At 43.4% G+C, this 26,319-nt stretch overlaps 2 protein-coding genes across 3 annotated transcripts in view; one reads left to right on the top strand and one right to left on the bottom strand.

Annotated features, from left to right (window-relative positions):
- PPA2 (pyrophosphatase (inorganic) 2) overlaps nt 1-1,444 on the bottom strand; it is a 38,303-nt gene extending 36,859 nt beyond the window's left edge. Inside the window, exons 1-2 of the mRNA XM_026847524.1 lie at nt 1,353-1,444; nt 6-102 (exon numbers count right to left, since the gene is read on the bottom strand). The gene's annotated coding sequence lies outside the window, so the exon portion shown is untranslated. The remainder of the gene's footprint in view (nt 1-5; nt 103-1,352) is intronic.
- Nucleotides 1,445-9,475: 8,031 nt separating this feature from the next.
- Nucleotides 9,476-26,319, top strand: part of ARHGEF38 (Rho guanine nucleotide exchange factor 38) — a 41,226-nt gene continuing 24,382 nt past the window's right edge. For both annotated transcript variants that reach the window (XM_026848154.1, XM_026848153.1), the window contains exons 1-3: nt 9,476-9,851; nt 20,187-20,377; nt 23,771-23,894. In XM_026848154.1, coding sequence (XP_026703955.1) covers nt 9,656-9,851; nt 20,187-20,377; nt 23,771-23,894 — 511 coding nt within the window. In that variant the 5' untranslated portion in view covers nt 9,476-9,655. The remainder of the gene's footprint in view (nt 9,852-20,186; nt 20,378-23,770; nt 23,895-26,319) is intronic.

Here is a 26,319-nt window from a genome sequence, read left to right as displayed (position 1 = left end):
CTCACCGGCGAGGAGGGAGAGCCGCCGCCTCTCGCCCTGCCGCGGCTGCCACCTGAGGGAGGGCGCGACCGTTGGCCCCCGGGGGCTCCATTGAAAAAGCGGATGTGTTGGTGGATGCGTTTATGAAAGGCAGGTCCTGCCTGACAAACCTGATCTCCTTCTGTGACAGAGCGACCTGCTTATTGGGTGAGGGAAAGGCTGTGGATGTTGTTTACCTTGACTTTAGCAAGGCATTTGACACCGTTTCCCACAGCATTTTCCTGGCAAAAATGACTGCTTGAGGTTTGGACAATCGCACACTTTGCTGGGTTAAAAACTGGCTGGACGACTGGGCCCAGAGAGTTGTGGTGAACGGAGTTAAATCCAGCTGGTGGCAAGTGGTGTCCCCCAGGGCTCGGTGTTGGGGCCACTCCTGTTTAACATCTTTATTGATGATCTGGACGGGGGGATCGAGTGCACCCTCAGTCAGTTTGCAGATGACACCCAGTTGGGTGGGAGTGTTGATCTGCTCGAGGGTAGGGAGGCTCTGCAGAGAGACCTGGACAGGCTGGAGCCATGGGCTGAGCCCAACTGGAGGAGTTTCCATAAGGCCAAATGCCGGGGGCTGCCCTTGGGCCACAACAACCCCCAGCAGCGCTACAGGCTTGGGGAGGAGTGGCTGGAGAGCTGCCAGTCAGAGAGGGACCTGGGGGGGGTGATTGACAGCCGGCTGAACAGGAGCCAGCAGTGTGCCCAGGTGGCCAAGAAGGCCAATGGCATCCTGGCTTGTGTCAGCACTAGCATGGCCAGCAGGGACAGGGAAGGGATCTTACCCCTGTACTTGGCACTGGTGAGGCTGCACCTCGATTCCTGTGTTCAGTTTTGGGCCCCTCACTACAAAAAGGACATTGAATGACTCGAGCGTGTCCAGAGAAGGGCAACGGAGCTGGTGCAGGGTCTGGAGCACAGGTCGTACCGGGAGCGGCTGAGGGAACTGGGGGTGTTTAGTCTGGAGAAGAGGAGGCTGAGGGGAGACCTTATCACCCTCTACAACTACCTGAAAGGAAGCTGCAGAGAGCTGGGTTTGAGCCTCTTTAGCCTAGTAGAAAGCGACAGGACAAGAGGAAATGGCCTCAAGTTGCGCCAGGGAAAGTTCAGAATAGATATTAGGAAGCATTTCTTTCCAGAAGGGGTTGTTGGGCATTGGAATGGGCTGCCCAGGGAGGTGGTGGAGTCCCCATCCCTGGAGGTGTTCAAGAGTAGGGTCGACTTAGAGCTTAAGGATATGCTGTTGGTGGGAACTGTGCTAGGTGAACAGTGGGACTAGATGATCGCCAGGGTCCTTTCCAACCTAGATGATTCTGTGAGATTCTGTGTGTGGAGGTTTTTCCTGAGGGGGTGGCTGCTGCCAGGCCCAGGCACTGCCCCGTTTTCCCTGCAGGAGCCGGGAGGTGCTGCTTCCCCCTACTGAGGCCAGGGTGAACACCTCAGAGCAAGATGGAGGCTGTCGGCAGCCCTCACAGGCCCAACCTCAAGGGAGGGCTCCACCGAGTTGAAAATTGTAATAAAAAAAGAAAACCCGCTTGAGATGGCAGGTGTCCCTCAGCGGGAGCCAGATAACTCTGGACAGTGGTACCCCAGCTGTGCCCTCGCTGAGGTGCTTTCAGGCCACCAGCACTGCCAAAAGTGTGGATGTAAAATTGGGGGTGATAGTAGAAGGGTTGTTACCCTCACCTGAGGCCCATGTTGCTGTGAAGACCCTTCCTGGCTGCTCCCTGGGGACACAAGTGTTTATTTCTTCTTGACACGTGCAGTTTAATGTCACCCAACCCAGTCTGTCTGTGCTGCTTATAGGCAGGCTATTTGCATGGGTTCCCAATAGTAGATGTGTTTTTTATTTTGAACCCTGCTGATACTTAAATTGGATTCTCATCTGTATTCAGGTTGTGATGTTTTTAAAGTTTATTACCCCTACATATGGTCCAATATATATTTATTTACCTGTACAAGCTGGGAAGTGAAATACACTGCTGTGGCCAGGAGTCCCTGTAAGACGCACAGTCTGAGCACAGAGTTCTCCATTGCCTTGTGTTGCAAATGTGGTCTTATCGAAAGCTTTCTCATCTGTAATGAGAAATCAGCTGTGAAACACTTGGAATTTATTAAATATAAACGAGTTTCTGTGCAGGCACTTTTTAGATGCATAAGTAGATGCCATTGTATTACCTACCAAGGGCAGATGATGCAGCAGGAAAACACACAGAAACCCAGCTCATGCTGCCAGAGCAGAGAACATGATGTTTTTGTACTCTAAGGTATCCAAAATTTTCTCAGCACTGCAGAAATAATAAAGCTTTAAATAGGCTTGGCTGTATTTCTCAGTATTATGAATTATATTACACAGAATATGACAGAAATGTTCACAGTACTCCTCAAGTCAGATATGGTTAAGACCAGCTTCCTGGTTAGAATAAATTTACCTAACCTCCTTGAATCTTTAAAACAAAAAAATGTTTTGGTTCTAGTATCTACTCTAAGCAAATTCACCAGAATTATCAAGGCTTTTACTACCAAGGTATTATTTCACCTCTTTTTATTCCCAACAGTTTACATCCGTCTCCTCGAAGTATCATTCCAGCTGGGCCAGCAAAAAGCAATGTATAGGACTGATCCCATTTATTGACCTTGAAACAGCTCCCGCTGAAAGACAGTGAAAATATTGCTATTTATTTCAATGGAATTAGAGGCAGGTCCTTAAGACTTAAGTAGGACTTACATGGTACTTAGGTTTTATGCTTGCCCTCTGCACAGGGGTGAATCTCATTCCAGCAGAATGCCACTGGAGTATAGCAAAAACTCAACAGCAGTATAATCACCTAAGCCTGAAGGACATCCTTACTTTAAAAGTTTGTACTCTGCAGTGTGCATTTACATTTATATCTTTTTTATATATACATACTTTTTATATATATACACACACACAATTAATGTTTTGCCCATGATAATGCTGTGGAAATTAAATGCAGAAAACAATATCTATATTATAATTTAAGAAAAAAAAAGTTTCCCTTCCTCCTGAATGAAAATCATTTTCATCTTTTCACCTAATAAGGCTTTGAAGAATTTCATTAGTACCACTACGTGCTATTTCAGTGCGTTTGCTCTTGACTGGTGATCACATCATTATCATTAAATTTTGCTGTAATATAACTTCTATCTCCATGACTTATAAGACCATTAATCTGAAGGAATCAATTCTTGCCAGCCTTCTGTTTTGCTGCTGCCTATGTGCAAAGGGCCAGCAGCCGTGGACAGCCATCCTCCCCGTCCAAGCACCTCGGTGGGACAGGTCACTGCCTGCACTTGCTTGCCAGTGCGCACTCATTCAGCCGTCACAGTCCCACCACCGTGCTGATGGATCAGCCCATATCAGTGCTCTCTAGTTCAGGTCAAGCCAAGCAAGGCTAGCTGAGGCAGTTTAGGAACATGGGCTAAGTTAGGCTGCTTTTTTGGCCAAAGCAAGTTAAAGAGCATGAACAACTCCTTCTGCAGGTCTTTGCACTGACAGTCTGCAGCAGGAGGAGGAGGATGAGTCGTTGGAGTCAGGAACCTCTTTCATTGGCACAGCTAGATTTGTGGGAAGATCTATATGTGCAGCCCACACACATGTACCTGCATTTTACGTGCTGATGAATGCCTGATGGCAGCAAGAGAATACATCATCTAAAAGGAACTAGTTTTTCAGTAACTAGAATCAGGTTATATTACTTTCCATCTCAGTGTGAATAAAGATAGAGGCTCCCATCCCAAAGAAACTAAGTACCTTGGGTCAGACTGTGAACCCATTTTCATAGTGGTGAACTCATGTCAGTAACCCTATTGTTTTAAAAAGACTGATCCTCTGTATTTATGCAAAAATCGGTTTTAGTCATAATATTCACTACTGTGTATAGGAAGATGTCAAGTTCACACCCTGTTTTTTTTCCTCAATAAATTGTTTCTCTGAGTTGTTAGTTTCATTTTTAAACCATGCTTTTCATTAGGCTCCCTGTAATGTATATTAGGATTCACTTGCCGGATTAACTTCTCTGGACTTCTGCCTAGAAAGTGATTTGCCTATCAAGAGGCCAGGTCACTGTGGCTAAGTCAAGCTTTGTAGGCTATGGCCATTTCTCCCCTCCTGGGCATCTGTACTGAGTTCTTTTTAAGCCCTGTGAACCAAGCATTTTCAGTCTATCATTACCCCACCAAAACTTGTTTGTGAGTATTAACTGGAACTTCCTTTTTTTTTTTTTTTTTTTTTTTTTTTTTTTAAGACTCTTATCTTTGTTACTCCAAAGCAACTTCCCCATCACAAAATAGAAATCACCAAATAGTCTTCTTTCCTGTTCATTCTTTCATTTGTTCTTTCACATACATGCACCTACACAAAGAGAGAGAAAAATGGTTTCAGTACAGCTATAAAAATACTATCTGGAAATGAAGTTTTAGTGCAAAGCTGAAAATTTATAATCATTCAAAATAGGGAACTAGAAGGAAAATCTTGCCTATTGCTCATGATAGTCTTTTCTAGGCTCCATTCCTCTCTTGATTTGTGAATTGCCAGACATAAGGTTCTCAAAGAATCCCACAGAAAATATTTCATCTTTGGTAATTTCTACACCCCCCTGTTTTACATTGAAACGTAACAATAATGAAGATTCATCTTCCTGTCCTTTTATCTGTGCCTTGCTGGCTTGCTTGTCTTTTCTCATTAGCTTTGATATCACAGTGCCATCTACTTGATCAACAGAGTCAGGTTATTTTTCTTAGAAAATAACTACGTGGCTGTAACCCCAAAGAAATCAAAGGCCTACTCTGTTTCTTAGTGAGTTCCCCTCTCTTCCACACCTCTTACCCCTTTCAAAGCAGCACTGCCCTTAGATATGTGCCTTTGGGAGCTGGCCTGGCTCCGAGCCTGTTTCACAGACTGACACAAAGCCCTGGACAGTGACAGATCCATTGGCACTGCGAGGACAATGCAGGCCCTGCTGACCCTTCTCTCAGCATCCTCTCTCCTCTCCAGCAGGTGTTTCATTTGAGAGCCGGGTCCCTCTCTGTAGGCAGAAAACGTGTCAGCCTTTTGTGTATGTAAACTGGGGCAGAGGCTTTGTTCAGAGTAAGAAAGCATCACAGCAGTTGAGGAGATGGATTACATAGCCTGATAGGTTGAGCCATCCCTTCTTAAAAATACCAATAGCCTAGTCTGAGCCCCGACGGGCATATGCTTTATTAATTTATCCTACAAATATTTAGACAAGAAACACTACAGACAGGGCTAAAAGAAATTATCACTGTGCACTTACTTCTAAAGACCTGTTTCTCTACAGGAATCACCAGTCTGGCAAGATCAACAGTAGGAGTGAAGGTGACACTGCCACGCTAAATAACTTTTCACCTGCAAGACAGGCTTTTTTCTCTTTTTGTACTATTGGAATGGTGTTTGAAGTGTTTTTTTTTTTTTCTCTATGTATATTTCAAAGTAATTTTGATTCATTCCTTATGAAAAATCTATGTGTAGACTCCAGTTTTTCCTGTCCTTAAGCCTTCCCTTTTTATTGCTTTTATCCTCACCCGTCAGTCTGTTCTTATCTTACAGTATAACAGCAAACAGGTAGGGTGTATGTACTAGCAACTTCCCAGTGCTCAAAGTCCTTGGTGGGCCTTATGCGCGATTGTTCTTATCAAAGCCCCATCTTTTTGTCTCTCAGAAGACATCTTTGCTATGACTCGTGTGTACAGGCAGAGTGACAAGAGATATGAGCTTGCTTTTATACGCACCTAGGCTTCCTTGTATGGAGGCGTGGATCTATAGAGATGACTACCTTTTTGCTGTCATGCTCCCCCTGTGAGGAGGGTAGGACAGCTTTCTCCAGCAGTACCATCATACATTTCTGCTTCTCCACTGCCTGTCGAGTGTAATCGCTTTACATGCGCAAAATTGGCGCTGGTGGGTAAAGTCACTCTGCAGATGCATATTGAGACTCTGTTTTTGTCTGATGGCTGTGCTGGCCATTGCAGTGAACAACTTGAAAATGGCAGCCTGGTGTCACCGCCGGAGGACTCCAGCGGTGGTCTGTGCCTCCACTCAAAGGGAACAGGCACAGCAGTCAACCTACACCAGCATATTTCATATATGCTCTGGGATACTAAGTTATAAAGAAATCTTCTGTAACAGCTGTGAGGTATTAAAAGAAAACAAATAACTGTTTGCTTACTTAATGGCCATCAGTCTTGATGGTGCTCCCAGTTTGTTTATAGCTCAGAATGGAGATAAAGGTTAGCATTGACCGTACAACAGTAAGCTCTTATATGTGTCTAATACAGTTGCTTGGGAACATAATGCCAATATTTTCCGTGTTGACATCAGCACCTGTTCTGTCTCTTAAGCAGGGTGTCTTCCGTGCAAATAAGTCCAATTTGAATGCTCACATCAACTGGATTCCAGTTTGCTTTGTAGAATTAAAAGAGCACAGCATAAACCTGTTAAAGAGATTTTCACATTCATTGTAAAAAGAGTGTTTTGTCCTTGTAGGTGCCAAATAGTCCCTCTTGTTTTATGGATGAGTGACTTTGATACTGCTTGATTCTCAGTTGTTACCAGGGCCAGAAGAGAGCAGGAGTAATTTGGAAATTGAAGGAGGGTTGCTCGTATTATTGCAAGTGGCAGCTGAAGTCAATACTCCATATGCAGTTCTGACCATGCTTTCTGTGGCATTTTGTTATAGTCCAGGTAAACTACAGTAAATAGTAATGACTTTATAGGTGTATCTCGCTCACATACACTTCTGATTGTTTTTACATATTCCTCCTACTGACTGCACTGGCACAGCCCTCTAGTGTAAAACAATCATTGGATTTAATAAACTAGGATGTGTCTCAAACCTCCTCTCCCTCCAGAGGGGGTAGGGAAGCCACTGGTCCTGAATGCATCCCACTCAGCGTATTACAGAAGACATGCTATTTTCAGCCTTTTCCATGCTGAGTGGAACATAGGAGATATTTTGAGGTTGCAGAAAGTACTCATCTACATTTCCAGACTGTGGTTGTAAGCTAGTTCTGGCCTCCTGGCTGCCTCAGAAATAGTGCTGCCAGCTGAAGCCAGGTAAACCATTGCAAGTACAAAAGCAGCAGCAAACCACAAGCCGGCTTTCCCCACAACCTTGCTGAATGAACACATACCTTTTCACACCCTGTGACTGAGTTGAGGAGGAAGAGGAAGACAACTTTTGCATGTGGGTAGATTGCTGTCGTAATAAACACTTGAGCAAACTTCACGATATCCTATCTTGGCTGTAACTCTGCATATGTGGCAGAGAGCCTACAGAGCCAAGAATTTTATAAAGTTTGTTCTTTCACCTCCACCCAGCCAAAATATATTCCCCAGTTCTCCCCCAAACCATCTTAATTTAAATAAATATAATGAAATCTCATATAAATGGTGGGACCCATGCCTTATGAAAAGCACAACACCTTAAAATCCCGTCTGGGGAAATACCTTCTCTGGAAAATGTTGGCTTAAGCAATCACCATCCCTACCCCCAGTTTCTCACATGTGCCCCTGCATCGTCCCTTGCCTCATGCTGCCACAACTGCTTGTGTAGCTGGGTGATGAACTGAACAGGAGCACAGATCAAGATGGATACTGGCCCGGAGGAAAGGGGGGAGGGAGGGAGTTTTCAGCCAGATCAGTTTCTCCATCTTGTCTTAAATTCGGGTGTTTACACCCTGCAGCAATAGTGGGAACAAAAGTATCCGGGGAAGAGCAGTGGTCAGGGTGGTGACTGTTTAAACCCATTTTACCACCCTTGCTGAATGCCAAGCCATTGCTTCGAACAAATCCCCTCCCCAGTGGGAGGAAATGGGGTGGTTGATTTCCCTCAACTCCAACCTTATTCTGTTTACTTGTTGCTGGGGGGCTTTGATGCTTTGTCACAAGGGTGTCACTGATGGATCCCTTTGTACGCGTCTCCTTGCTGTAACCACTGCTCTGTCTTTCAAGGAACTTTTGTGGTCTGACTTGCAAAACAAAGAGTTTCTTAGGGAATATCAACGAGGAGGCAAGATGTAACACAGAAATTGCCTACGTAATATGTGACTTCTCTGGGTGAGCACAGTCTTCCCAGTATTCCACTCCATGCTTTATTCCTCTGCCAGGATGTGTTAGGTCTGAACACTTTGTGCAGCACTGGCACAGTGCTGCAATTTGACATCGTAAATTGCTTAACAGTTTCATAACCTTTTCCTTTCACTTCTGAGTAGAAATTAGGGGCTTTGATCAGGAGGTTGCATCACAGGACTAGCCTCTTAGAGAAAAACAAAAGTTGGAAATAGTTACACTACTACTTTGCATCCCTGCTTGTTTTTTCCTATGCAGTCCTTCAGAGACACAGTGTGGCAATGCTAAAGCAGAACGGTCTGCCAGTGTGTGTCAGAGGGACTTCAGTTGTGTTCCCCTGCAGATGCTGCGGCAATGAGTGTGTGTGAGACCGACACTGATTAGGCTGCACCACCGGGCTCTCACCAGGCATTTCCTAGGGCAGCGAGGGCCGCAGGGGCTGGGAATCACAGCAGCAGCAGTGATTGCTACTAATGGCTGTTGGGGCTCTTCCCAGGATAAGTCCAGTCCAAGCTTAGATGCCAGCAGCTCCTGCTGTTTTAACATGAGCTTGATTAGGCCGGTGCTATGGAGGATCACTAGACAGTGCAAGTGTGCCAGAGGCCACTGTTAACAGACAGGAGAATAAGATCTCTTCCAGGGGGCGATCCAGAGGTACTGTGAGCAGGTGTCCACTTCCTCTGTCATCAGAGCAGGGTGATTTGTTACGACAGCCTCCACGAGTCGTTGGTAGGCTTTTGTGTCACTTCTCTGTGAGTAAAGCGCAGGACACAGCCTGGTTTGAGACAAGCATCAGCTCCATGCTGCTTCCCACCTCCCAGAGAGTTTTTTGTCTCCTTCTCATCTCTTTTCTTCATTGTCCTGGGGGATCAGTCTCCCTTCAAACCTGTAGATCAGGAGTTTCCAGCCTCTTGGCTACACCTCTCGGTGGAGTTGTGAGCCTGTCAGATACAATTCGATACGCAATGATTTGGGGTCCTGACCAGGCTGAGGAAGGACAAGGAGTGATGGTCAAGGGATTGTCCCTTTTGCCATGCCCTCTGCTTCCCCACTACCCCGGCAGCGTAGAGGGAAGGTGTCCTGTGAAAGCATGGTGATGCCCTGCCGCACTCGGACGTTGCTCTGCTACTGCACAGCAAGGACGGCCCGGGCAAAGCTAGGAAAATGCGACTCCATTTCCGAGTACCGGCACCCACGGCCCTGCAGTGGGGTGAGGAGCATACCCTGAAGCAGTGAAAGGGGCCTTGAATGGCTGCGGTTTGGAGCTGGCTCTGAAACCGGCCCCGCCAGGCGTGCTTGCACATAGGGCAGGTGAATGCAAACACTGCCTGGGGCGTCAGCTTCCCGGGGGTGGAGCTGCTCCAGCACAGGTGACAGGGCTGAGCCCCAGGCCCTGGGGAGCCCTGCTCCAAAACCAAGCATAAAGCAACCTGCCTTCACCTGGGCAGCGAATTCACCTTCCTAAAAAATCAGGATATTGCCTGCCCACCCCGCCACCACCACCAAGCAAAGCTGGCTATGGCGAGCATGGACTGTCCAGGGAAGGAAGGCGTGGGGGGCAGGAAGAGGAACTTGGCCCTGCTGAGGAGCAAGCTGTACATGGGGGAGAGGAGAAGGACAGAGCCTGTGGTGGAGAGCACTGCTGTCACCGGGGACCACAGCACCTTGAGGAGGAGTCAGTCTGACAGGACAGAGTACAGCCAGAAATTACAAGGTACCGGGAAGCTTGTTTGGTGCTCTGCTGCTAGGGATCCTCTGGGCTGGGGTGTATCTCGAGATGTTCTGGGCTGAGGGGGTATATCGACACCCCCCTAGTCTGCAGCTTCGAGATAAAGAAGGGAATGGCAGTCTCCTCCCCCATACACTCATAGTTGGGGTGAGCAATTGCCCCCTCACAGCCTTACCCACCCCCACTTCCAGGGTGTGCAATGTTTCCCCGAACTTTTCTAAATAATGTCGTGTAGGCAGAACACAAAATGTATCAAAGGTTTTGGTGTATTCCTGCAAAATGCATATGCAACCGGTATGTTTCTTGTTCACCACCAGAATGTGTTTGTAATGCAAACAGTAACTTGAAAATATGATGGCTCCATGCTATCTGTCTGTCTGACCTATCAAGTGGGGTATATGCTAATTAGAAGCATCAAGGGCAGTTTTTTCTTTCAGGTAAAAATACCAAGATCTATAATGTGTTTATCTGTTGCTCAGATTGTACAAGCCTGAACTGAAATACATCTAAATACATGTTTTGATGGATATGCTGATTCAAATTATACCATTATGGAGAGGGTTTCTTTTGAAAGAACCAAATTGCATCTGGACCAGAAATTGGCAATGTATGTCAGTATTGGGCCTGTCAGTCAATAATTAAATGTGATGCCACAAATTGAGGAAAAGCATGAAGAATGTGTATGACTATTTCTGGGAGTGCTCTATCATGCAAATTGACAAATTTCTGTGGGTATCCAGGGTCTTGAATGACAGGACCCCATCACAAATGTGGTGTTTGAGTAGTATTATAATATAAGCCTCTATTACTAATAGTGGTATAACTGCCTTGTGACAATCACTGTTGTGGCAATAATCCTTTATGGGGAAATAAAATGGGAAAATACTTTGAGTTGCTGTATTATGGTTTTGATGCACTTAATTAGGAAGTATCATTCCTTCAGAGAGACAATAAAAGCAGAAAATAAAATAATAAACCTGAAAATAATAGGATTTCTATGGTGGCTGCATACGCTGAGAACAACAGAGTGGTTCATCGATTATGCTGTTCCCTCCTCGTGATAGCTAATCAATGAGAAGATGAAAAATTTTCAGTTAAATCAGGCACACACTGCAGGGATCTGACAGAGGTGTTTCAGGGTACAAGCATGGATTGCTATGGTTGGGCAGGCAAGCTCCTGGCACAGGTCCCACCAAAACAGCAGTTTTTCACTTGTGAAGGGGGTTGCCCAGGTGAGGTCAAGGTTACCAGTGCAGTGTCCAGCAAAAAGTGAGATCTTTCTGTTCGATGTCAGGTGTATTTATGCCTTAAATGTCCCCTATTTAAAATCTGAAGCAAAGGAGGTGAGGAAACCTAGGTAGTCATGGCAGAGCATGATGTTATGTTCATGGCAGCAGTCCAAGGAGATGGTAAATCCAGCTTTACAGCTCCTGCCACCAGCTGAGACTGCTGCGGCCACCTACTGCAAAGCACCAGCCTGAAATCAGGTCACTCTGCTTGCTTGTGTTTGTTCAAGAAAAACTGTGATGGGTTAACAAGGTACCTGCAGGCTTTATATTGGATTAGAAGTTGCCTGTCCTCAGAGCGAAAATACAAAGTCAGTGGAAATTCCTATGAAGTGTATTTACAGTTGCAATAGAAAGAAATGCCGTTATGTGCCAAGGCCTGATCTGGATCAAATTTTGCTGAGCTAGATGTGCCTGAATCTGATTATGATCATGGATCCCAGGCCTAATGTGCTACCTGCCAACACTGATGATGTGTTATGATTGTATGCCTTTATGTTCTTCATTTTTCTCACTAGTGCTTGGAAGTGAAGCAGCTTACTTCAAGGTGAGGGAAGTGGGTTTTTTGGCACAAAGCTTTTGAAGTGTCCATTCTTGGTAAGAAAACCCAACAGCTCTGTGGGTGTCATAAACGGTCTGTTGCATATGACCAGTTCAGGACTTTGATCACCCTGGAATGGTAAATGCTTTGCAAAAAGATACAAATGGTAATCATTTGCACTTGCTTCCCATATGAGTGGGAGGAAAAGCTCTAAGTTTAGTTGCCCTTCCCTTCTATAGACCCCTGTTAATATGTTTTCTAACACACAGTTTGCAGAGCTGTGGTAAGAATTAGCACAGACAAGAATGTGTAAGACAGGGAGATGCAACAGGAGCAAACCCTGCAGAGGGGAATCTCCCGTGAGTGGGGCAGATTTCCACAGCTAAGAGTCAGAGGCTGCAAGACCCCCATCTCTGCTAGTGGCAGGTAACCTAAGCAGAGTATGGGGTCCAAGGTGTCTTTACACCCCAGTGCCTACAGCAGCACATTTGTGCAAGGTGAAGCATGGGCGAGACACCTCTTGAGGGCCCTTCGAGACCTCTGTTTTAAACGGTTCCCTGAGTAGAAACCAGGCTGTTGCCCCCTGTGGCAATTAAGAATTGGTGGCTAGCAAAATGTAAACTGACCTTGAGGCTAGAAGAATGATTGTGGGAAACTGAGGCAGCATTATGTAACACTGTGTTGAGTGAAAAGCAGCAGTAAAAAACACCACCTGCAAAGTGTGGTGAGTATGTAAGCCACAAACAGGCAAAACCTGAAGGTCAGTAGGATGTAAAAGTAAAAATGAACCTGTGTAAACAGGTGGTAATAAATTGGGAGCTTGCACACAGTGCAGCAACGTTTGCTCTTGACAATGTTCCCCCTTCAACAGACTGTCGTGAGTTTATAATTTTTCTGCATGGCGCCCTGATCCTGACTGGACCGAGACAGAGAGCACACACACCCCCACACCCCCCCGCCATTTCTAGCAACTCTGAAGTATATGGTCAAAGTGCAGCTCAGTGTGCTACAAGCATAGGTTCCCCAAATAAAAGCCCATAAACAACAAAAAACCAAAACCAAGTGAGCCAACAGCCAGGCATACAAACTCCTGACAATTCAGTCTCTGCCCTTGGATTTCCTGTTTTATGCAGAATCCAAAATGTTTTCTATAAAGAGTGAGAAAGGCAACCTACCGCCCAGATGTCCAGGGTAATCAAGATTGTTTGTTCTGTAAGTCTACAAACACGAGCACAGTAGCATTGTCAAAGGTGCAAATTTATGCAAGTGTTTTTCACTTTAAAACTAAGGATTCATTAAAAACACAAGAAAGCATTTTCATAGTTAATTATTATAGTAGGGACATCTATTCAATACCTTATCTGGTGTGAATGGCCATGCAACACCTCCTGGCTTTACTCTTTTAGAAAGGAAATAAGATGCAGAGTAACCATTATATTCTCAAAGAACTTGGCAAGAATTAGTGCATCTATTTCACCTTATCCTGTGAGATAACCAAAGCCTGCAGTCCCATTTTTAGATAAGGCAAAATAAGGCAATTGCTATAAAATGGCAGGTTTGTAGTACAACCATGCAGTCATCTAGAACCTGGTTTGTAGTTGCATTCTTAGATGAGTGCAGAAATACTTTGATAAAGCCATACGTATATTTTTCTTTCATAGTTCTCCATCAACTGCACAGAAGCATCGCTGTTCTAAAGAGCAAAAATTGGGGCTAGGAAAAATATATTCACTAGCATCTGTGGTGGATGCAGAAATAGTATCAAGGGCCATTATAAGAGCTAAGCTAGAGTTCCTGTGATATTTTTATATCTGCCCTATGTTCACTAGAAAATCCTGCACATATGTCCTTTGAAGAGGAATGAAGAACTTGCTACTATCCTTAAGCAATGGCGCAAAATGGTATTTAGCAGCTCTGTTTTCGAACGTGTTACCCCTAGCTGTTTAGCTGTCAGGAGCTGGTCTCTTTTCTACAGTGAAAATCCATCAGTAGCAGCTGTAAAAATAACTGTATTAATATCTATGTACTGCATTAATGATGGGATCAACCTTTGAATCAACTTAAAGCTGCCATTCTGTGAGTACCTGTGTATTTCAGTAAGAGGAGTTTGTTTGATGTAGTTATTGGCACATAAATGTTTGCAACATCAGAACAGATTAAGATACAATGTGTCATGTTGGGATAGATGCTATCAACCAAAAAGGGAAGACCATGAAAAGGGATTTAAAACATAGTTGGCTCTTAGTTTTTTTGTTGGTGTTTTGTTCATAATCATATACCAAACTTATGCTTGGTGTGAAAAATGGGCTATAGAAAATGGTAGTTTTCCAGAAGGAATTGGAGATCACATTTGCAGTGTTCAGTGAGACAATGCATGCTTTGAAAATACTCATTGTTTTACAAATCTATTACATATTAACTCCCTTATAACTTTAACTGTGAATGGGTCAACTGCACTGTTAAATGATTTGCTTCAATTTAAAATACATCAGTGACATACCTGTAATAGATATAGTGATTCAAATCACAGAGCTACCACAATATATTGCCTCACAGGTCGTATCTGAACCCTGAATTTCACATTTTGCCTGTGTCTAATGTAGTTATGAGAAATAACCAACACCAGAAATGACTCAGAAACCTGTGAAATTATAGAAATCCCTGGAAAGCTGCTATCCCTTGGCATACAAAAACCCAGTCAGGGGCAACTCAACCCCCACTCACTCCATCACAAACAAGGAACCTTCCTCCTCCCCATCCTCCTCCTTGCCTGATTCTTCCTGTGTGGGCTCTAAGTCCATGCACACAGTTTCTTGGCACCTCCCGTCAGCAGTAACCATCCTCTACACCTCTCTCCAGTTCCTTATTTGCTTTGCGCTGTACTTACTGATTAACTTTCTATGGACTACAATGCAGATAATATCCTATTTCACTGCAAAATGTATTGATCTTTGGAGTGGTTGGTTTGCTGAAGTATGGTAAGGAGTAAAAGTCTGGATTATTTCCTGAAGTGTAGGACATGACTTGATGAAAATACCCCCCTGTGCTCTGTGATGAAAAATCACAGTCTAAGAAATACTTCTATTTTCTCCCATGCAAATTTATGCTTGGAGGATCTAATTCTGTTAACTTGCACTGCAATAAAGCAGTGGCAGCCAGGCTGGGAAGTGAGCTTATCTTTTCAGAGTAGAATCCATTTTGTGCTGCCGTGTTTGCACAGCATTTAGCACAATCCAGTCCTGCTGTGTGGTTTAGGACTCTTAGGACCTACTGCAGCATAACTAGTAACAGCAACTGGGGTAAAGGAGTGAAGACTAGGACTCAAGGAGGTTTATGGATCCTTCTCTGAGCATATTAACAAATGTTTTATTAATTGGGATACTTTGTGTTGTGGGTCACACAGCTCACAGTTCATATAGCTAATGTGACAAATCTTGAGGTGCATGTGCCCCAGGGGAAGCAATTCAGATGCAGCCCTTTCTGGGTTCTTACTTTATTAACGTATTAGCTCAATGCCACAGGAGTGGTATATTTATACCGGTATATGACACACTGGAAAGGTTTATTTGTAAGTATTGGAGCTAACAATAAGGGCATTCTTCTGTCACCTGATGATAAGCTTTCTTCCCTTCCACTGCGGTCACATGGGATCTCTCTGTAGTCCTGTCAGCACACATATAATTAAAGCGGTCTGCTGTCAAGGAATTGAAGAAAGAACTTGCGTGTCGAATGTAAATATTTTCTGTACCTTATGGAACAGAAAAATGATCAAAGATTGAATGACCTAATTGCAAGGAAGTCTCTGATGCAGATTTTATGAGCGAGCCCGTTGCCCAGGAAGACTGGTGCAAGGTCATTCTGGTCCTGCGGTGTTCTCCTGTGTTCAGAAAAGGGGCTTTTGCATGTGTAACTCGCAGCACGTGTGCAACAAACCTGCTTCTGAACAATGCTGCTGTTATGTGCCTTTGTAAGTAAAAGTCAAAACGGCATTTTCCACAACCCTCTCCCAATCCTTTTGTATTTTAGTGCCCAACTTGGAGTACAGCAGATCTAATCTGCACCATACTTGCCCCATAATGTTGCACTGTAATAACTCTGGTGTAAAAACTATAATGACACCTCTATGAAGTGGCCCCTCACAAGGGGAATGGGATCTGGAGTAAAACTCCCGTGTGTTAGCTCATGTGATGCACTTCTGCATGCAGTGGGACACTCCATCCTTTCCCACTGCTTTTATTGTTTCAGGCTCCACCATTTTCAAGCATCTCAGTCTCCCTGTGCCCTATAGCCTTCCCTGCACCTGCAGTGGAAGCAGGGGCGTAATGGGCAGAGCCAGGGCTATGGTGTGAGGGGAGATATGAGGGGGAAGAGAAAAGCTGCCACAGCAGCAGTCTCTGAACTTGGCTGCCTGCATTTCATTCCCAAATCCAGCTGATAAAGGCTGGTGTACATTCCTGTGTGCAATAGCTAGGTTATCTGAGGGTACAGGCTATCTGAGGACTTGCTTTCACAGAGAAGTAATTTTATCCAGGGTGGTGTGAGACTCAGGTTTCACACATGAAAACACAGTAATGCTGTAATTTGTTTGTTATACCTTGATAACTTATGCCTTCACTGCTCCCTTGTGCCAGGCAAAATCCCCATATCTGCACAGTGTGAGTACAGAACTTGTGTTCCTTTGGTGTCCTCCAAATGCTGCCTAAGTAATAAAAAGGCCTGTTACTCACTCCGTGCACTGATATCACTGTACTTGTTGCTGTATTCTGTGCTGGTGCCTTCACTTCCGGATGGAAAGGATTGGATGGGGAGAAACCTGGGTCCTGTCCCGAAAGGCAAACATAATACCCAACCTGAGCATCTTACCTGGGAGGAAGGATGGATAGAGCAGACCTCTTGGAGCTGCTTCCTCTCTAGGTGGGAAAGCCAGGGAAATTTGCATGTATGGATCTTGCAAACCTGCTATGGCTGTTCCTCCAGTCACTTACTGCAGAATCCCCAATGCTTCCCCTGGGCCTAGAACCGGGCTGCCACATTTGCACCTTGCAAGCTCTGTTCCTCCGCTGCACTGCTGGATGTCTCCATCTGGGGGATATTTTTAGACTTCATGAAGTCTACTTGCAAGAAACTGGTTTTTGTAAGGTATGTGGCTGCTTTGTCCATGTTATCATATAGTGAACCTCTGGTTTCATGCAACTAGAGCTGTGTACTTCAATGCACAGCTGGAAAACCAAAGTTAGCACCTTCCTCTCCAAAGCAAAGTTCTCCAGAAAGGTGACTCCTGCAGGTAACTGGCATCACAAAGCAACAATTGCAAAAAGTACCTTCTGCTTTGCATTTTTAGGCCTACTAAAAATACCAATAACTTTTTGGAAAACTGGTCTTAAGACACAGCTGTCTAATAAACCATTCAACAGAAAGTTTTAACTTTTTTTCTAAACCTGGCATCTCTGAGGACGAGTGAGCCAAATTTTTACTGTCGCAGTTAATCCTCAGCAATGTCTCTTCCTGCTAATCCTCTCTCTTGAACCGTTCCAGGGCTGATACATGATACCAGGTAGAAACAAGTCATCTTATATTCCAGATATGCACTTGCTGTTTGTGCATTCATTAAACTTTCACTTACTCCACAAGTATTTCACTAGCCACTAATGTTCTCGAACTGGTCAAAGCAATCAGCTGAACATGAAATCACAGGTTTTGGCTGTAATCATCACTTCGAGATCTTGCTCTTGCATTCTATAGAGAAGGACATACCTGAAATGAAAAAGTGAACATATTGAGTGAAAATTGAAAATTATATTACTTTTAACAAAAGGATACATTTATTAAAAAACATGTTTTCTATAAGGAAACAGCATCTACCTGATATTTCTCATAGTTATTTCTTCCTATTGAGAATAGTTTTTATTTCCTGGCATTATTATCTATCATGCGATAAGGATAATAGATGAGCCCTGACATAATTCAAGAATCAAATTTGATCAGGGTGATCTAATGACATAAACGGAAAGAACAGCCTCTCAAGGGATTGCACCTTCAAGCCTGAAGTGGGATACGGGGGCTTTATTTTGCTCATATAATGCCCTCCCCTGCCACTAGTATAAAAGATTAGAAAATTCTTTAGCACAGCATCTTGTGTTTACCTTCAAATTCCATCTGATATCATAACAGTGCTGCATCTGAGATGAAATGACATTTCTGAGATTTGTCAGGGCATCTGCTTCTCTCTGCACTTTTTCAGGAGTCACCCTGAACTCTCATATAGAATCACACACATGCAAACATTTTCACACCTGATCTCAAGAAAAATGCTGATTTTGGTGCAGAACTGGAACGGAAATATATTGTTCATGTGGTTCCTTGTGAATTTATAAGTGTAGTTACCTACTGTAAGTATTCAGAGGAAAAGTTCCCGCCAGTTTAGCACATAAGCAGCAGGCAAGGTGGCCTCATTCTGCAACCCTGGCAGAAAATTGCTCAGAGGGAACTGTGGAGTGATACTGGCACCAATTTTGCTCTCCTCCTCACTAAGGTAATGACAGAGTCTGTTTTATCCAGCCCACAGCACCTTTGGAGGGTGAGATCTGCAGCAGAAAGAACTCCTGTGCAGTCTGTGCACTCACACCAGCATGGACTCACTAGGGCAATATTCAGCTTTAAAACCTTTTGATAGCCCAAGCCTAGTGGAGGGGAGACATCTTCATCATGTTTCCATTTTATTGTCCATGTACAAACTTGAGGACAAAATGTTCATGGCTGTTATACACAGACTTCAAGGCTAAAAACTCAAAGATAAAAAGTACATCTAAATACAAAAAAGTCTGAAGAAACAGGTGCCCTCCCTGGTTTGTTTTGTTGAGGTTCCTTGTCCTCACTGTTTCAAATTAGCAATACAGATGTGGAGGTGCAGTCCCAAAAGTAGCTATTTAAAACAGTAACTGGTCACATCAGTCTCGATAGAAAACTTGATGGGAGAAGCATTAATAACAGAACTGTCCTTTCTGAATATTAGTGGTCAGCATAATTGTAGAAGGGGTTGGGGATGACAATACATTGGGTTTATAACATTTTACACCTCTCGGTGGTAGGCGGCTCAAAGCCTTCTTTCTTGAAAGCTGCTTGGTTTTCCCACAAGTCCAGGTTATCATCTACAACCTTGGCTGGTGTTGTACAGATGAGCTGCACGTTGTTCAATGCTCACTTGAGTGCTCACAACCTCTCCTTGACAATCAATTCAAACAGCTACAACATATTCAGTATTGACTATCAGTGAGCAAAGCATCAGATACTGCTTGCTATTGCCTCATTATACAGTATGCTCCCCAACAACAAGTTGACACAAAGGCATAACAGTCTGATCCTCAGTAGAGATTCCCATCCTTTGCCACTGAGCAATGAAAGCCAATGCTGTCAAAGCATGACCTGAGTAACATAGAGATGAGTACAGTAATGATATGTCCATCTTTGTTGGTACTCTGCACCATCTTGTGGCTAGCAGAAAAACACCAGAATAGCTTCTGAAGTCTTTCACTTGTTTTTTTTGTATTTTTTTCCTAATGAAAAATACCGATTGTCAGTGTACATAGATAAAATTCAGTACCCTTAGTACAGCTGACATGGGTGTCTGCAGGCTGGCTTACGAACCAGCAAAAGGGAAGACCATCATTACAGATAAGTAGGTGATGTGCAGGTCCTGTAGCATACATAAATTACCTATCTGTAGAAGACTCGCTTGCATTTCTATGATTTGGAACAAGTAAAATACTTGTGGAAAAATACAGAATGTCCTGATCCCAGTGATCTCCATTGTTCCAAGAAATGTTTGTTATTTATGGTTAAAGCTTTTCCCCCATATTCTCCTGTAATTCCTTTGCCTCCTTCAAATAAGTCTTTTTAAACAGAATTGCAAGTTTCATCGTCATTGTTAGTAACATTGTCTTCATTTAAAAGCTTGTCTTCTAGTACCTGTAGCCCTCAGCTTCCCATGAATAAACTCAACATTACATTGTGCAGAGCAAAGGTTATTCCAGTGAAGCTTATTTATGGTAAACACAGCCTTTTTCTTCCACAGGAACACATTTTCTCCCATCCTCCAAATCATAATAGATGTCAGATCGAGACTGTATTTTCAAAGGAGTAGAAGGGCATCAGCTATCCTTGAATTTCATTGTGACAAGGATCAGACTCTTCTGTGTTCCATGGAAAATTTCTGTTCACATACACAACATTAAAGCTGGGGGAGCTGGTGATGGGTTATCCCCTCACTGCCAAATGGACAGTTTCCTTCACCAAAACCATGTCCACTTTTAGAAGAGATGGGATGACACTGGGTCTGAGCTAGTATTGACATTTCTTACGCTTCTTTTCCTGCTTCCCATGGCAATTGGGGAATTTCCAATAGGCATGGGTTACGTTCCCCCACGGTCATGCAGGGCAAGCTGGGTGAGCATGTGGGATTACAATACTCCTCACAAATCTCCCTCTTTTAAACAGAAAAAATGGCCCCACAGGTGGGGTCCTCAGCCCCTGCATCTTCACCACAGGAGGATGAAGAACAAGTTAGCAGACGGATGATGGCCAAGAGGGTGAAAATCATCACAGAACTCATGCAGACAGAGAAAGACTATATCAGCGACCTGGATCTTTGCATCAAGGAAGTGATTCAGCCCCTGAGAAACAAGCAGGTGAGCGCCGGGGGTGGAGGATGAGGTAGTGATGTCAAGGTCTCGACTCACCCACGTTCTGCTTGCAGATAATCTTAATGCAAGCACAAGTGTCAACATGGTAGTGACATGATGCCAGGAGTGAGTCTAGAGCTAGCTTTCTGGAAAGGGATGTGCCAGGGCTCTTACGAGGAGAGCGGGAAGTCAGATAGGCTCCTGACACTTGCACTACACTTGAGTAAAGCCTGCATCAAGTACTTGCCCACAGGGCAACTTTGATGCTGTACTCCTGCTTGTGGGCTGCAATAGCAGCTTACAACTCTCCATACTGCTCTGCAATTATAACCCCTGGTACATGCCCTGGTAGTCCTTTACTGGCACCTCCAAAAGCAGTTAAAACTGGTAAAACCAAGTATTTTCATAGAATGATAGAATATCAGGTTGGAAGGGGCCTCAAGGATCATCTGGTCCAACCTTTCTTGGCAAAAGCATGGTCTAGACAAGACGGCCCAGAACCCTGACCAGCTGAATTTTAGAAGTGTCCAATGTTGGGGAATCTACCACTTCCCTGGGGAGATTATTCCAGATATATCCTTCATCTTTTCCACGTGAATCCTTGTAAAAAGGGAGTGTCTTTCTAGCCATCCTTTAAATACCGGAACATGGTGATAAGGTCTTCCCTAAGCCTTCTCTTCTCAAGGTTGAACAAAGCCAGTTCTCTCAGCTTTTCCTCATGTTGCAGACTTCTCAGTCTTCTGATCGTCTTTGTGGTTCTCCTCTGGACCCTCTCAAGCCTTTCCACATCTCTTTTGTATAGTGGGGACCAAAACTGAACACAGTGTTTCAGGTGTGGCCTGACAAGTGCTGAGTAGAGTGGGGTAATGACTTCTTTATCTCTGCTGGGGATACCCTTGTTGGTGCAAACCAGCATCCTGTTGGCTGCAGCACACTTTGCTTATATTGAGCTTCTTGCCTACTAGGACCCCTAGGTCCCTTTCCACATAGCTGCTCGCCAGGCTGTGCTGCACTCCCAGATTATGTTTTCCCAGGTGCAAGACCTTACACTTGTTATTGTTGAACTTCATAATGTTTTTGTTAGCCTGCTCTTCCAACCTATTCAGGTCATCCTGCAGGGTTGCTCTCCCTTCTGAAGCGTCCACTCAGTTTGGTATCATCAGCAAACTTCATCAGGGTACACTTCATCCCATCATCCAGATCACTTATGAAGATATTAAACAGTATTTTCCATTATATTTCCAAGTATTTTCAGCAACCTGAAAAGGCATGAACCTCCCCATCAAGGTTAAATTCAGTTGTAAAGGTAACTTTTTCCAGCATTTCAGACAGCTGTGGTGGAGAAATACCATGTCTGACAGACCAGTGAGCACTTCAGAAATTTGTATTCTACACAGAAAAGGCACATTTAAGAAGGAAGGGTCATAAACTTTCAGGCAAAAGATCTTATTGGGCCAATGATACCCTTTTTCTTTTTCAGCTGAGACTTCAAAGAGCACCTTTTCCTCAATGGTATTTCAATTTGTAGAAAAATTATGCAGCCGAAAGCTGGGAATAGGGGAGGTTGTCCAGAGAAAAATTCATGTTTGTGGGGCCTGCAACATAGCGGTCACAGAGGTTACACAAATGATATCTGCTGCAGATACAGAAAAAAATAATTTAAACCAGACCTTAAACCAAGTATTCTGTATGTAGGGTTTCTTATGAAACTGGTGACAAAATACAGGTGCAGAGGCCAAAGTGTCTTTACATGACATTGGTACTGCCTCTTCAGGAAATGCTGTGGCCAGCTGAAACCTGTTCTGTTTACGCTCCTGCGGAATGTTTTTTCTTTCTTAAAACTCTGTCAGAGTTTCCAACTGGTTTTCAGATGAGCTGGCATCTGCTGGCATAATTTTAAGGAGTTCTTGACTTCTTCCTCCTCACTTGTTCATCCGCTGAGAAGTAGTCTCCACTTGACTCCCTCCCCAGCCTGGCCAGCACCAAGAAAGTGTATTCCTTGGTTGAACTCCGAGATTTTTGACAAGCATGCTGTATTCCTTCTTTTCCAGTCAACAGAAAACATAGATTTAAATTCTGTCCTTTGTCACTGTATTAATGTGTGTAAGTGTCCATGCACAGTGTAGTTCCAAATACTATGTAGGCATTGTGCTGGAGCAGAGGTCGGAAGTCCTGTGTTTGTTAGATGTATACAGGAAAAGTAATTTAGAGATTATAACTGTCTTAATTTAATAACCTCTGCATTTTTGAAAGGCTTTCAAGAATGTTGCATGGTTTTAAGGCTAGTTCTCAGATAAACTACAGTACTGAAAGTTTGTAATATATTTAGAGAAGGATAGCATTTAGAAAATTGACCTAGCAGTGAATCAGTTTCATATTTCCAAATGGATAAAACATGTTTTAGGCCCTATAATACTTATAAAGAAATTAACTGCATTAGTACTGAAAGAATATTTCTGATTCTGTTACAATAGCATGCAATTTGATCCTCTTGGCATCTGGTAAGCTGCTGTGTAAGTCAGCAATTCTGTTTCTAATGGAAAGATACACTCAGAGGGTATCAATATGGATGTTGAAATCAGTCTTGCCTTTGTTCTCAGTACTAATACATTACCACTGGCTATCTCCAACTGTCCTTTGAATATTAACTATTGCCCTGCTGTGCAAGGAAATAAATAACTACTGGATGAAAAGTATGTGTCCTGGAAATATTTTACTTGCTCTAAGATGAGTAGGGACATGGAATGAAATTTTACATTGGTGTAAATTGATGCAGTTGACTGAAGTCAATGTTGTGCGCTCAGGCTCTGTAGGAAGCTCTTTAGGTTATATTAATACCCAGAATTGTAAACTTGTTTGTTTTACTGGAAATTACATAATCTTGATTATATTTCTGGGTTTATAGGACAACTAACTTAAAATGGTACCACTGTCTGTAAGTCTTTGTACCTGGTAGCTGTCACCAAAGCGCCAAAGTCTCAGTTTATGTATCAGCCTCTATTAGCAACTGGTAATCAGGGAATCAAACTCACTGTCAACTATTCTTTTCCTCAGTGGGAAACTAAACAAACATTTTAAAGCCAGCAAAAGATCTTTTCTTTATTCAGATGATAATATTTATTTCCTTCTTAGGTAAACACTTTCAGATTAGGAATAGTTGAAAATAAGGTTAAAAGCCCTTGATAGCATGCTCTTTGTTAACTGCGTCAACCATATTATACTAATCTGAAAACTGCGTATGTGTCCTTGAAGTCACAAGGAGGATGTTTATGTGAGGTCTTGCAGAAGTGGTGTTTCCTGGAGTGTTGAATGCTCAGGGCACAGCAAGAGAAGGTCTGTAATATACAATGTCCTTCTTTATCCTTCGTCAGTAGCTGCTTAATATTTGTATTCCATTAGATTGCTCGCTTTGACGTGGATGGTTTGTTTAGCAACATTGAACTGGTCCATCAAGTATCAGCCAAACTGCTGTCATTGTTGGAGGAAGCCACGACAGATGTGGAACCACCCATGCAAATAATCGGTATGTTTACTGTCCTCTTGAGTTCTACAAAGCTACGTGAAAGAATAAACATAAGACTCTCCTGTCCTTTATCCTCATCAGACTTAACTAGTACCACTCCCAGAGGCTAACATGCTACAAGCTGTCCATAATGACACAGGAAAAATAACATGTGAAACCTGTCCAGTTGCTCTACTGTACTCATATGATCATGATGCTCTTTTTCCATTCTTCTGGATGTTGAGGGGGAGAAAGGAAGGAGAGAGTGAGTTTAGCATGAGCAAAACCTGCAGCACTGAGTTATGTCACATACTGATAATAATATCTTGCTCATCTAGTTTGATATTGCATACGTAACTCTGCTCACACTTAAACCAACTCTTATATTGCATACTCATATTTGTGCTGTTCAAGAAAAGCGTTAAATATTATTGGAATAACAAACACATGAGAACACCCCTCATACCCACCCCCCAAGCACTGTAAACATACATCTACTGGTGATACAATTCATGTAAGAGGTGGTTACATGTGCTTAATAGGGACATGGGTCAGTAAAGGCAAGAAAGCTGTCATTGATATAGAGTTTGTGGGAATCTGTACAGGAATGTCTGTAGGGATCATGGGTATTTTCAGTGAACAGGTTTGCTCTGCATATGTCACAACAGTCACATGTTCTGCAGGTCAGGCCATGAATGTTAAGGCTTCACTTGACATTCTGGCACAGCTGGAGAGATTTAAGCAGTTACCATTCATCAGCTCTCCTATAACTGCTTCTTCAGTGCAGAGGCAGTAGGTGATCCACCTTAAGGGATCAGGTGAGAATTCTTAATTTGTTTCAGTGCAAAGTCAGACAGTTTACTTAAAAAAACTTCCAGCCATGATTCAGAGGTCAGAGAGGTTCTTTTTTCTCTAAACTGATCACAAAGCACAGGTAACATGTTACAGAAATGACCCTTTTTCTCACAAATAATGGGGTAGAAAATTATCGGTTGTCGTTTGACTAAGAAACATGATAGTAAAGCGTATGAGGCTTGGGAAATGTATTAATCCTAGCACGTCTCAATCTGGTTTGCCAAGGCAACAGCTTAACGTAGTTTGATGCGACTGTGTTGTTTGGCGGTATTTCAACAAAAGTGCATCATGATGAGTCATACCCTTAATAAGCAATGTTCTATTCTAGCAGGAAGTGCCTTTTTCACAGCCAAGAGAATCATCCTTTTAGTTCCCTGCCACATCCAGAAGTAAAGACAAACAATTTTATCCATCTATTAGCGTGTATTTCTCCAGAATCAGACAAAGAACCATGAAAATGGGATTGTGGATCACAGAGTTGGCTAACTTATGGCAGGGAAGATGATGGCTGGTTAGGTGTGAGACATTCTTCCAAAGGCTGAGACAGAAGCAGGGAGAACAATTGCATCGCTATAAGCAATAAGTTAGTAAGTTTGTCATCCTCTAAATGTACATCAAGGTGAAAATTTTGTTTTCAGGATCTTCATAATCAGTATAAATGTTGTTGAAGTCAGTCTATATACAAAAGCAGGCTTGAGAATGCTTAACATACCCATCATATTCTACGATGTTTATGGTATTTAATTATCTTGCTTTGAACTACCTTGCTTTGGAAGGCAAGCCAGTCATGGTGAGGTTAAGAAGAACTGCTAATTCACTGGTTTAAAACCAAAACAATGTGGTTGTTCATATTCATGTCTTATTTTAGAATATGTTCTCCACACCTTATGCTATCTCCACATTGATGAGTAGTAATGTCCAATAGGAGCAGACTTGTAGAGTGAAACAGGTGCTGCTAAGGACCTGGTATCCATACTACACATTTCAAGAGGTCTTACTTCAGATTGGCTGAATTGAGGGTTCAATTGAGAGATGCCCTTTATGGTTGAAGTACATAAGATGTGCCCTCGAAGTGCATCTTCTGGTAATTACCATCCTCAAAAGGATCCAATGTCTGTGTCTGTGACTGCTCCACCACACAACCAAGGCATGGGAGATGGCGACCACTGAGAGACTGGCTTCAAAAACCCTCTCCTAATCTGAGCTAAAATGCTAATGTAGACGGACCTTTTGTGGTGCTTTGTCTTCTGTCTTCTAATGCTAAATGTCGCTGAGGTTAAATACCCTTTCTAGTTCTCCCCTGTATTTTTTCTCCTCTCAGTTCTGGATACTGTATACGGAGGAATATTAAGACTTAGTAACCTTACCCTGGCTTTAGCCATTAGACCCCTTCTTCCTCCCCCTCCCACTGCTGTCCACACAGGAAGCACCACTGAAAGCCACAGGAGAAACTGTTTCTTTTGCTTAAGCCTTCCTCCTAGGATTTTCTATTTGAGATTAATGACTACCACACTTAAGAAGGGGCATCAGTCAGATTTGCCTCTGTCAGAGTGTGCAAAAGACTCCATATTTTTAAAGCTGTGCCCGAATA

Source organism: Athene cunicularia (assembly GCF_003259725.1).
Source record: "Athene cunicularia isolate RWA chromosome 4 unlocalized genomic scaffold, athCun1 chr4_part2, whole genome shotgun sequence".
In the NCBI taxonomy this organism is placed as follows: domain Eukaryota; kingdom Metazoa; phylum Chordata; class Aves; order Strigiformes; family Strigidae; genus Athene; species Athene cunicularia.
The sequence above is the reverse complement of the archived record's forward strand: the minus strand, read 5'-3'. Positions and strand labels throughout refer to the sequence as shown.